Source organism: Myotis lucifugus, unplaced genomic scaffold, assembly GCF_000147115.1.
Source record: "Myotis lucifugus unplaced genomic scaffold, Myoluc2.0 scaffold_94, whole genome shotgun sequence".
NCBI lineage: Eukaryota > Metazoa > Chordata > Mammalia > Chiroptera > Vespertilionidae > Myotis > Myotis lucifugus.
In genome coordinates, this window is record NW_005871142.1 from 263,121 (window position 1) to 274,937 (window position 11,817).

The 11,817-nt window shown below is 53.2% G+C and overlaps 1 protein-coding gene across 2 annotated transcripts in view; it reads left to right on the forward strand.

Annotated features, from left to right (window-relative positions):
* Positions 1 to 84: 84 nt before the first annotated feature.
* Positions 85 to 11,817, forward strand: part of ADCY3 (adenylate cyclase 3) — a 49,656-nt gene continuing 37,923 nt past the window's right edge. The window contains exons 1-2 of one of the 2 annotated variants that reach the window (XM_006091691.3): positions 85 to 105; positions 347 to 1,179. In XM_006091691.3, coding sequence (XP_006091753.1) covers positions 505 to 1,179 — 675 coding nt within the window. In that variant the 5' untranslated portion in view covers positions 85 to 105; positions 347 to 504. Of the gene's footprint in view, positions 106 to 346; positions 1,180 to 11,817 lie in introns of those variants that run through there. The other variant, XM_023756431.1, reaches the window with a different exon arrangement.

The following is an 11,817-nucleotide window of genomic DNA, read 5'->3' on the forward strand; positions in this document are numbered from 1 at the left end:
GGGGCGGTGTCCGGGCGGAGAGCACGGGGTGTGCGGTCGGTGGTGGCGGGAGCGTGGAGGCGGCGGGAGCAGGGAGACCTGGCCATGCAGCCTCTCCGGGCAGAGGTTCTTTTGTGGGGCCCGGAGTGGCAGTGGGTTGGGTGACCCCGGAGTGGGAGTGGGTTGGGTGGGCCCCGGAGTGGCAGTGGGTTGGGTGGCCCCGGAGTGGGAGTGGGTTGGGTGGGCCCCGGAGTGGGAGTGGGTTGGGTGGGCCCCGGAGTGGGAGTGGGTTGGGTGGGTCCCGGAGAAAGCACGGGGGGTGGGGGTGGGAAGAGCTGCTTCTACTTGGCGGTGTCCTTTCTTCCAGATGATCAGCGCGGCCCGCGCCCTGGAGACCCGTCCTGTGTCCGTGCGGAGCTGAGCTGACCGGCGCTCCGCCTGCCCCAGGCCTCAGAGCCCCGCGAGGTGGTGGCCCTTCGGTTCGCAGCCCGCTTGCCAGGCCGGTAGGAGCAGCCACCCGCCAGGATGCCCAGGAACCAGGGCTTCTCCGAGCCCGAGCCCTCGGCCGAGCTCTCCGCGGAGCACTCGGCCAGCCTGCCCTCCGACCCGGACCGCCGCGCGGGCCGGACTCAGGAGATCTCCGTGCGGAGCTCGGGGCCCTGCCTCTGCCTGCCTGGCTTCCTGCGGCTGACCTTCGTGCCCGCGTCCCTGGAGAGCCTGTACCAGACCTACTTCAAGAGGCAGCGCCACGAGACCCTGCTGGTGCTGGTGGTCTTCGCCGCGCTCTTCGACTGCCACGTGGTGGTCCTGTGCGCCGTGGTCTTCTCCGCGGACAAGCTGGCTCCCCTCGCGGTGGCCGGCGTCGGGCTGGCGTTGGACGTCCTCCTCTTCGTGCTGTGCAGGAAGGGGCTGCTCCCCAGCCGGGTCACCCGGAAGGTGGTGCCCTACCTGCTGTGGCTGCTGATCACCGCCCAGATCTTCTCCTACCTGGGCCTGAGCTTCCCCGGCGCCCACGCGGCCAGCGACACGGTGGGCTGGCAGGCCTTCTTCGTCTTCTCCTTCTTCATCACGCTGCCCCTCAGCCTCGGCCCCATCGTGGTCATCTCGGTGGTGTCCTGTGTGGCGCACACGCTCATTGTGGGGGTCACCGTGGCCCAGCAGCAGCAGGACAGGCTGAAGGGGATGCAGTTGCTCAGAGAGGTGAGTTCAGCCTTCACCTGGGGTGTCACCCTGGGCTTCCCCTGCCACTGGCTTGCAGCCTAGGGGGGACCTATTTCGAAGGTGGGGGGCGGCATTGTTCACTTGGCCTTTGAGTCAAAATGTGCCTGGGGGGCCCTGGGCTCTCAGCCGCCTGTGCAGGAAAGACCCCCTGTCTCTCAACCCCTGGTTTTGCACCAGAGTTGGGCCCGAGGGACTGGAAGCTGTCAGGACACTGGGCCTCAGGGCCACTGGGTCACCTGTGCCCAGTTCCAGTGGGCGGTAGGAAGGCCGCCTGGGCCTGGTCTCGAGGCAGCATTGTCCTGGCCGTTCTCTCCTTGACCTTCACCAGGAGGACCTTCTGGGCTCTAGCCTGACATTGCCCAGCTCTGGCAAGGGACTGACTTGTGTGGACTTGGAATCCCTCTGCCAATGGCCAGTGTCTGCCAGCGCAGGGTGGTGGTTGTGACGGTCAGGGGATGTGGGTGAAAGTGCCCAGGAACTGTGAGGGACGGTGTGCTGGTCACAGGTCCCTGTCTGCTGCTGGGAGCTCGAGCAGTTAGATGGTGGGAGGAGTGGCGGTCTCCCCCCGGAAGGCGTGGTGTGGGGACACAGACGGGGGACAGTGTGCTAGCCATGGCGGTGGAGCCTCCTGCTGGAAGGGTGGCCCCGTGGCCCCAGCTGAACTGCTGTGTTCCTTGGGGTTCCAAGGCCCCGGCTAAGGGCTGAGGGGCTGCAGAGGCCCGCCGTCTGTGTTTATTGTTGGTAACCCACCTGGGGTCTCCTCAGGACTTAGCATCGATGAATTAATTCTACAGCTGTGAGCCCTGCCTGCTGCCTCGTGGATGGGCAGTGACCTGCCCAAGGCCACATAGCTGGTTATGGCAGTGATCTGGCTGGAGTGTCCACTTCCCAATTCCATTTCTCAATTCCGTTCCACGGCGCTCCCTGCGACGTCATACTGTTGCCTCCCTCTGGGCCAAAGCCGTTAGCGTTGTCTCCTGGGGTGGAGGGCTGAGTCTCTAGGTGCCCAGCGGTGCCGTTGCTGGTTGATGCAAGAACCCTGTGGGGCCGTCCCATGGCTGCTGCCCTGGTTGGAGGAAAACACAGATTTTTCTGTGTTAACTTTTTCCTAGTTCTTGGACCGATACTCTTCCCGTTTCCCGTCGTGGCTCATGGGCGCTTTGTGCCTCTCGATTCTGCAGGTGCCTGTGGGCTCGCGGAGGCACATCCACAGTCCTCTGAGTTTCTCCCAGGGATGTGTTCATGTGAAGTGACAGCCCGCCATGACTGTCCTGACTTGCAGGCTGGGGAACGTCCGTGGGTGCCTCTGCCCATTGAGGCCCTGGGGAAGCTGCTGGGAGGAGTGGCGAGGTCAGGCCTAGAGCTCTGAGTGATCGGACTGAGCCACGGCCCGGCACTGAAGTCACTTCTGCCCCGTCGCCTCTGCCAGGTCCCTGGCTGCATGAGTTTCCCGGATGCTTTGCTGTCCATTAGGGAGCAAAACAGAAATTCTCCCCATCAGAGCCCAGACCCTGAACCCATGATTGCTGCGTGTCCTTTGGATGTTGCTAAGAAACAAAACCCAAACAGATGAGGAAACAGAAGAGGATAGAGAAATAAGGAAATCCAGAATAACCATGTTAGCATCCCAGGAGAGCACGCCTTGACGTGGAAGCAGCGCCCGGGCTGTGGCTCTGCGAAGGGAGGGGGAGGGGACTCCCAAGGTCCGTTGGGGAGCCTGAGATGTAGAATGCAGGAGGCCCCAACTTGCCTTGGGCTGCGTTCCAGAAGCTTCTGAGTCACTTGTTTGGGACGAATGTGACTTTTCAAAAGGTGCCTGGGTTCCCAGGCCCACCCAGCACGGGCTTCCTTAGGTCACAGTGGGAACTGAGCCCGCATGGCCCTGCCTGCCAGGGTTCCCCAGCTGTGGAATGAAGCTTCGCTCACCCCCCGCCCCCCACATGAAACCCCCTGGGGTGGGGGCACCATCAAGGATAGAAGGGGGTGGGGCTGGAGGATGGGGACTTGAGAAGGGGGTGGCCAGAAACCCCGCCCCCAGCAGGGTAACACTGGGAACTTTCTCCAGATGCCAGCATCTCCCTTCTTTCCTTCTCCCGCCTACAGACTCCCCCTTTCTTTCTCCTTCCATCACCTGGTGGCTCCAGCCAGGGAACTCCTCCTGGGTCAGTGGGGATGAACCCAGGTTCACAGTTCGAAGTGGACACTGGATTTCCGGGGTCTGTGTGTCCTTTTGCTGCCAGCACTGAAGACGCATTTCAGGGCCCAGGGTATCTTGGGTATCTTCCTCGGCACCCTCCAGCCCCCCAACCCATACTTGGCCTGTGCGGGGGATCCCAAGAGACTCGGGCCCTCAGGGCGGCCTGACACGCAGAGGCAAGCCATGCAGCTGCCCTGGGCTCTTCTCAGGGGGCGGGCAGGTGGGTCCCACAGAAAGAGCGGGGTGTCTGGGATGTGGCGTGGGGTGTGGGACGGGGGTGTTGCTGGGGCTTCGTGTATTACTGAACGAGTGAATGTTACTGGGCAACAGGTGTGGGCCTTGCAGCCGGCAGGGCCTGGGAAGAAGGGGTCAGACGATGACGGTCCGAGGCTGTGGTGGAGGGGAGCATGGCCTGGGGCTGGGGTACTGGGGGCTCGGAGGACAGGAGGGGTGAGCTGCAGCGGGCAGGGTTTCCCCACATCCCTCCCCTCGCCTGGGTCCTGGCACCACCAACTTGCCCTTAACTTCCACAAACTGCACCTTGGTCCTGGCACCACCAACTTGCCCTTAACTTCCACAAACTGCGCCTTGGGTGAGGTGAGGAAGCAGCTGGGGGCGGGGGGAGGGGGGGGGTTGAGGGCAGGTCCAGGCAGCAGCTGATGGGAGAGGATGAAGGGGAAGATGGAGGTCGGGAGAAATGCAGCCCAGTTGGTGGGGAGCATTCCTGTGGCCAGTGGCTCACCTGTGCCCATACACACCTGTTAGGTTCTCCCCGGCCGTCAGAGGAATGAGTCTGTGGCAAGTTAAGGGTCAGGACCCCCTGAAAAATACAGCTTCGTTTTATAGCAGAAAGGCTGTTGGGGCACCGAAACCATAGTGAGGCTGAGGGGTTTCCCAGGGAGAGTGCGCAGAATCAACGGGAAGAGGGTTTAGGGCCCAACATCAGGGAGCAGCCTGGTGGTGGTGGGGTTCCTGTCATGGAGCATCCAGACCCGTCCCTGCCTCTGCTTCCTGCCGGCTCTCGCTTGTCCCAGGCGGCTTGTGAAGGGCGGATGGACCATTGGGAGCAATGGGCAGCCCTGGTCTGATGGTGTTTGCACCACTGGTTCTCGTGGGTTGTGGAAACTTAAGACCAGGGGAGTCGAGTGGGGCCGGGGCGTCGGGTGGGGGGCTGGCTGCTCATTGGCCTACAGGTGAACAGGGCACAGGAGAGCTGCTTGGCTGCCTGGCGAGGGAGGGGCGGTAATGTGTGTAGAGGCCCCTTACGAACTATAGAGCACCACACGCATGCTAGGCGTTCGTTTCTCTGTTGCCCTTTCATCTTGACATACCATCCTGATCTTTGATCTATGAATGAATCAGACCAAGTTTATTTACTATCTTTTTTCTCACCTCTTTTTTTGTGTAACCAACTGGCTCTTTTTTTTTCCTCTCTCATTTTGAAAGCATTATTTTAAAGACTGTTTTCAATCATAAAATGCTTTACAATGTTGCAGAAACTTTGGAAACAAGAGGGAAAATGTATTCTAATCCTACCATAACCATTTTTTGTGTGTGTGTGGCTTATTCCTTTCTGGTCTTTCCTACGGAAAATTTTACGAACCTGTATGCATGACCCCTGCTTTCCTTGGCTTCAGAGCACAGACTTTTTGTATTTTGAATTAGTCTCCACAATCACCATTTTTAATGGCTGCGTCGGATACTGGCTCAATGCGCTGTAATTAAGTGTTCCTTTTCTGTAGGACGTTTGGTTGCTCTTAATTAATTCATCGTAGATTCTCCTTATTTATGTGCAGCGCCAGCAGGCCCGTTGCTCTCCTTCCCCTCCTGGCCACGGAGTGTGTGACGCCTCTTCCTCCTCTGATCGTGTCTCAGCTGCTGCTTCCAGCAGAATTCCTCGTGGTCCCTGCGAGGTTTGCCTTGATTAGTAACGAGACCTTTCCTTTGCTTTCCCCTTGCCTCTCTTCAAGAACATTTTCCTCGTTGTAAACAAAGTGAAAATGACATGTTTCCGAGCAAATCCCACCCCACCCTTGACCCCATTGGAAACCCCAGGGTAAGAGGACTGGATTTGAACTTGGCAGGATTTCCATGGTTGTGGTTTGTTGTTCACATGTCGTTTCAAGACGGGTCCCCGTGAATGTAACTGGTGTCGGCTGAGTCAGATCTGGCAGCGTCAGGCCCGCCCCAGCTCCGTCCCAGCTCCGTGGGCTCCTCGGCTGCCCCTGGAAGGCAGAGCTTTTCACCCAAAGGGACTGGGCCCTGGGGGGTTGACATGTGGGGCGGGTGTCCTTTATTGCGAATCACGGGGACCATCGGGCTGTGAGATGTGTCCCCTGCTCCTGGGTGGCCGCCTCTCGTTCCTGTTCACCAGGGTTAGTGGCGCGCCCCTCCCGACCCTCATCGCTGGGTTAGGGGTGGACAGGTTCGTGGTGCTCACAGTCCGTCTTGCAGGCAGTGCCACAGCTTCTCTGTGGGACCCCCACACGCCCGGCTCTTCCTCTGTTCTTTGCTTCCGTGTCTCTAGGGGCTGGGAGCTCACTTTCCGTCAGAATAACCGACCTGGTTCGCAGTCTGTTAAAAGCAGTCACAAATAACACTGACATAGGTCTTGAAGGTATTTCTTATCTTTGTCACGTCATGTGGTCCTCATGCCTGTTCTGTGAGTGGAAGTTCCTGTCTCGGGCAGGATGTAGAGGAGGGTCACGCAGTAAAAATGGAGGCGGCTGGTCTCCAGTCCGCCGTCCAGACCCACACGCAGGGAAAGTCCTCTTCTCTGATGAGGTTGGCAAAGGCAGTAGGTCAGTTAATGCGAAACGTTCAGTTATTGTGGCCCCACAACGTGTGGGTCAAAACACACGGAACGATAATGCCCCAAAGAGTGGACTTTACTGTCTGTGAAAGGGACTGAGAAACAAACGCTACATGATGGTGAACGAATGACCTTGACACAGCGGTACCTCCGACATTCTGTGGGGCTGGGGTGGAGGTGGGGCGGGCTTGGACGGGGCACAGAGGAGCATTTTGGGGTGATGGAAGTGTTCCGTGTGGTGATTGTGGATGTGGTCACACAGCTGTGTGAATTTGTCAATACTCATCTAAACATACACTTTAAACGGGTGCTTTTAATTGAATGTAAACTATAACTCAACAAAGTAGCTTTTTTAAAAAGGTCCATAAAATCCGGGAATCACACAAAAAAATCTCACATACGCATATACATTTATCTGCATTTCCAATAGCTTATTCTAACTGAAAACCTTTAGCTGTCGTCACTTGCTCATCTTTTCTGAAGGGAAGGCTCTGTCCCCTTCTTTTGTAGTTGGCCTTCTTTTGTAGTTGGGATGTGTTGCCTGTCATTTTCAGTTTCCTTCAGGTGGAGGGAGAATTAAAAGTTACTTGGAAATAATCTGGGTCTAGACCCCTAGATTTTTATGACTCTTCTTTTTTCGCTAAATTTTTACTGTTGCCTTGCCCACTCCTAAGTCAGCAGTCGTTCCTTTTAGCTACGCACATTTATCAGAAATCCCCCCAAATGTTAATTTTACTTAGAAATAACAGCTCTCCTGTCACACTCACAGTTTATCTGTTGAGGTCCTATTGAATTAAATCACGTCAGTATAATACCAAGAAAAACCATTGATGGAGCAGGTTTGGGACTTAAACACACCTGAGTCTTGGGAAAACACTCTGCAGCTGGAGCAGAGATGCAGGAGGGGCCTACAGAGGGCCCTGCCAGCTGTGTGCGCTGGTCAGCGGGTGGGCAGCGGGAGAGAGGGCCAGAGGTCTCGGCGGAGCTGGAATATCGGTTCCGAGGGCTTCAGTGCTGTCCTGTGCTCCTGCCCCTTCCGTTCGAGCCCCATCCTGCTGCTTCTCAGCATCCGTTCCTCTCTGGTAATCACCACAGTTTTCCCCAACTCTTGAGAGATTACATTGATAGACTGGTCTGAGAGTGACGATCCTTGGAGGGTATGTCCTCTGGCTCGGAACACTTGACTTAGTCTGCTGTGTGGCTCATTTTTCCCTTTGGAAAAACGGAGAGATGCTCCCTGACTCACTTCTTCATAGAATACTGTGTGTGCAGCTTCTCCTTCTGGAACGTGTCACAGGCACATTTTGATACAATTATTACTCTTATACCATCACAGAGACAACAGGGTCCAGTGTCTTTCTCCTGGTCTGAGGTGGGGCTCATCCAAGATGACTGAGAGGACATCCGCAAGCCCTCAAGGGGCCACTAGGGACACATAAGACCTGTGAGAGCCCAGAGAAGCAGCATCATTCTGCCTTGGTTAGGAAAGGCCTGGAGGAGGCAGTACTGAGCTGGGCCATGAAGGGCACATTGGATTTTGAGCATCAGATGGGTAGGGAAGGGGCAGAGGTGATGGCTGGTGAGCAGTGATTTGGGGGGTGAACATATGAGAACCTTTGACTGGAGAATTGGGTGTGTGAGATAGTAAGAGAGAAGTCTGGAAGGTAAATTGGGATCTGAAATAGAGGACCTCGAAAGCTATTTGAGATAGCTTTGACGACATTTTGTAGGCGTTGGGGAGCAGTGGAGTCCCAGAAGAACAGAGAACACAGAAAACGTATTTAATAATGATGGGGAAATTTCCAAATTTGATGAAAACCATAAACCCCACAGTTCAAGAAGCTCAACAAAACTCAGATAAAAAGAATCACACCAAGACACATCATAATTAGATTGCTTACTACTAGTAATGAAGAGAAACTCATAAAAACCAGAAAGAAAGAAAGAAAGAAAAAGGCACATTACATAGAGAGGGACAAAGATAAGAATGATGGCAGATGTCTGGTCAGAAATTATCCAAGGAAGAACACAGTAGAACTGGAAAAATAAAAATAGTCAATCTAGAATTCTATACCCAACAAAAATATACTTCAATAAATGAAGGTGAGATAGAGTTTTTTGTAGACAAAGTGGAGAAAATTCATCAGCAGACCTGCACTACAAAAAGTATTAATAAAAGTTTTTCAGGCAGAAGAAAAATTATACTAGACAGAAATTTGGACTGCACAAAGGAATGAAGAGGCCCCTAAATGATAAATGTGTAGGAAAATATAAGTTAGTTTTTTCTCATTGTTAATCTCTCTAAGACTGTTTAGAGCAAAAATATAAACAATATACTGTAGAGTTTATAACATAGAAGCAAAATATATAATAATAGAACAAGGGAAGGGGGAGATATGAAAGTGTACTATCATAATTTTTTATACTATACTAGAGTCCCAGTGCACAAAAATTTGTGCACTTGGGAGGGTCCCTCAGCCCGGCCTGTGCCCTCTCGCAGTCTGGGACCCCTCGGGGAATGACCACCTTCTGGCGTAGGCCCGCTCCCCGGGGGATTAGGCCTAAGCTGGCAGTCAGACATCCCTCTGGCAGCCCAGGAGCCTTCGGGGGGCTGTCCACTTGCCAGCAGGGAGGAGGCCTAGTTGCAGTCGGACATCCTTAGCGCTGCTGAGGAGGTGGGAGAGGCTGTACTGGCAGCCGTCAGCCTGGCTTGTGGCTGAGCAGAGCTCCCGTGGGAGCGCACTGACCACCAAGGGGCAGCTCCTGCATTAAGCATCTGCCCCCTGGTGGTCAGTGTGTGTCATAGTGACCAGTGATTCCCAGTCGGTCTGCTGTTAGGGTCAATTTGCATATTATCCTTTTATTATAAAGGATGTAAAATAATATTTGAAGTAGACTGTATTAAGTTAAAGTTGTATATTGTAAATCCCAGAGTAGCCATTGGAAAAGTATAACAAAGAAGTATGGCACACAAGCCAATAATGGAGATTAAAGTGGAATGATACAAAGGATCAAAAGATGGCAGGAAAAGTTGGGGTAAAGTAACAACAAATGAGACACATAGGAATCATCATGATATTATTAAATTCAGCTATATCGCTAGTCATAAATGTAGTGATACAATCACTCCACTTAATAGGTAGATGTTGTCAGATGGATAACGAAGCAAGAATCAAGTAAGTTTAAAGAAATCCATTTAAAATATGAAGGCACAATATATTAAAAGTAAAAGAATGGAAGAAGATATTTCATGGAACCACTAATCAAAAGAAAGCTGGGGTGGCTGGCTACACTAGTATCAGACAGTGTAGATGTTGGAATTAGGAATATTACCAGGGACAAAGAAGGACATTTCATAATGATAAAGTAGTCAATTCAGCAAAACAAACACACTAAAAACCAATCATAATTCTAACTACGTTTGCACCTAATAACAAAGATTCAAAATACAGCCTGACCGGCGTGGCTTAGTGGTTGAGCGTCGACCTATGAACAAGGAGGTCACGGTTCAATTCCCGGTTGGGGCACATGCCCCGGTTGTGGGCTCCATCCTCAGTGGGGGATGTGCAGGAGGCAGCCGATCAATGGTTCTCTGTCATCATTGATGTTTCTCTCCCTTCCTCTCTGAAATCAATAAAAAGATATATATATATATATTAAAAAAAGATTCAACATATAAGAAGCCAAAACTGATAGAACTAAAAGGAAGAATAGATAAGTCTATGATTGTTTAGAGATTACAATATTCCTTTCTCAGTTATTGGTAAAACTGATAGACAAATTAGTAAGCATATAGAGCATTTGAACAACCACCTGGACCAAAGTGATACTTATAGAACCTTCCACCCAACAACTACAGAATGCACATTCTTTTCTTTTTAATGTATTTTTACTGGTTTCAGAGAGGAAGGGGGGGGGGGGAGAGAAACATCAGTGATGAGAGAGAATCATTGATCGGCTGCATTCCCACCAGGGGTCGAGCCTGCAACCTGGGTACGTGCCCCGACTAGGAATCAAACCGTGACCTTTTGGTTCATAGATTGATGATCAGCCACTGAGCCACATGGGTGGGCCAGAATGCACATTCTTTTAAAGTGCATTGGAAAGTTTATGAAGGCACACAGTCTGCTGGGCCATAACACAAGATTCCGTACATTAAAAAATTATTGAAATCATGCAAAGTATGATGGATTGAAATAAAATGAACAGAAATATGTTTTGAAAATCCACAAATATGTGAAATTAAGTAAAACATGCCTAAATCACCAATGGATTAACACAGAAATCACAAGATACATTAGGAAAACGTGTTGAATTACATGAAAATTAAAACACAATATATAAAAATTGACACGTTCGTGTTTCTGCTCCTGCCCTATTTCCTTTCTAGGAAAGTGAGATCAGAGTGAGCTGCACGTCTCACCCTTTTCTCTTTATGATTGATCTCGCGCACATTTCCTCTATGAAGCTCAGGGTAGGCTGTCATCACTCGGGCGGGGCCATCAAGCAAGGCTCTGGAGGAGGCAGGGCTTAGCTAGGTTTTGAGGGGAGGGTGGAAGGTGGCAGGGGGACTGCAAGGGGGTATTTCAGGTATTTCAGGTGGGGGTGCAGGGGAGTGCTTGCCTGGTGCAGTCAAAGCCTCAAGACCCATGGAGTTGGCATTTCCATTCTCTCTTCCTCCCGTCTCTCTCTTCCTCCTGTCCTTCCTCCATTTTCATTCCTTCGCTCAGTAGTCACTGGGCGCCTATGTGCCACGAGTGTGTGGCTGGGGACAGTGGTGACTGGGACAGATCTTGTCCCTGCGGAGCGTAAAGTGTAACGGGCAGACACATCTGTTCCACTCAAAGGCAAACACTTCTAAGCGTTTAAAAATAGTAATGCAAACATGGACTTTTATGGCATAGAAGGCAAAGCCCACACACACTAGCAAGGTGAGGGGGAGGCCTCCCCGCAGGAACTTGGTGGAGAAGCCCGAGCGCTCTGCAGGTGTGGGCTGCGGCGTGTGCTGAGGCCCAGGGCGCCTGCCGGGGACGCACTGGGCACAGCAGCCTGGCAAACGGAAGGGTTTCCGCCAGGGACTGGTGGGAGGTGTGGAGAAAGGTTCGCAGGGGCCGGGGTGCCAGGATGGGGATTTTGAACTTCACCTTCTGGACAGCCGGCAGCTATTGAGGTGTCTGAGCAGGAGGTGGTACTTGCAAAAAGATAATTTTGGAAGATTAACGTGGCACCAGAGGGTGGGGTGGTAGGACCGGAGAGGGACGAGGGAGATGAGTCTGTGCCCAGCCCTGTGGGGGGTGAGGGTTTGGGCCAGGAGGTGGCAGGAGGAGGAGTGATGAGGAGGAGGACCAGGGGGCATTTGTCCAGAAAGAGCAGGTGGAGTGAAGGACCCACTGGAGGTGCCGCAGGAGCCCCACCGAGACAGGGAGAAGGGGTGGCCCTGGCTCAGGCGTCCCGTAACGGTTTACCAAGGATGTGGGGTCGGGGCGTGTTGCAGTTAGCTGGGAGCAGTCTGTGAGCTGAGGCCGGCCCCTCGGCTGCCAGAGGTGGACCTTCAGATCAGGGCTGATGGGTGGGGACCGACAGGCTGGGCTTTCCCACCGACCCCTGG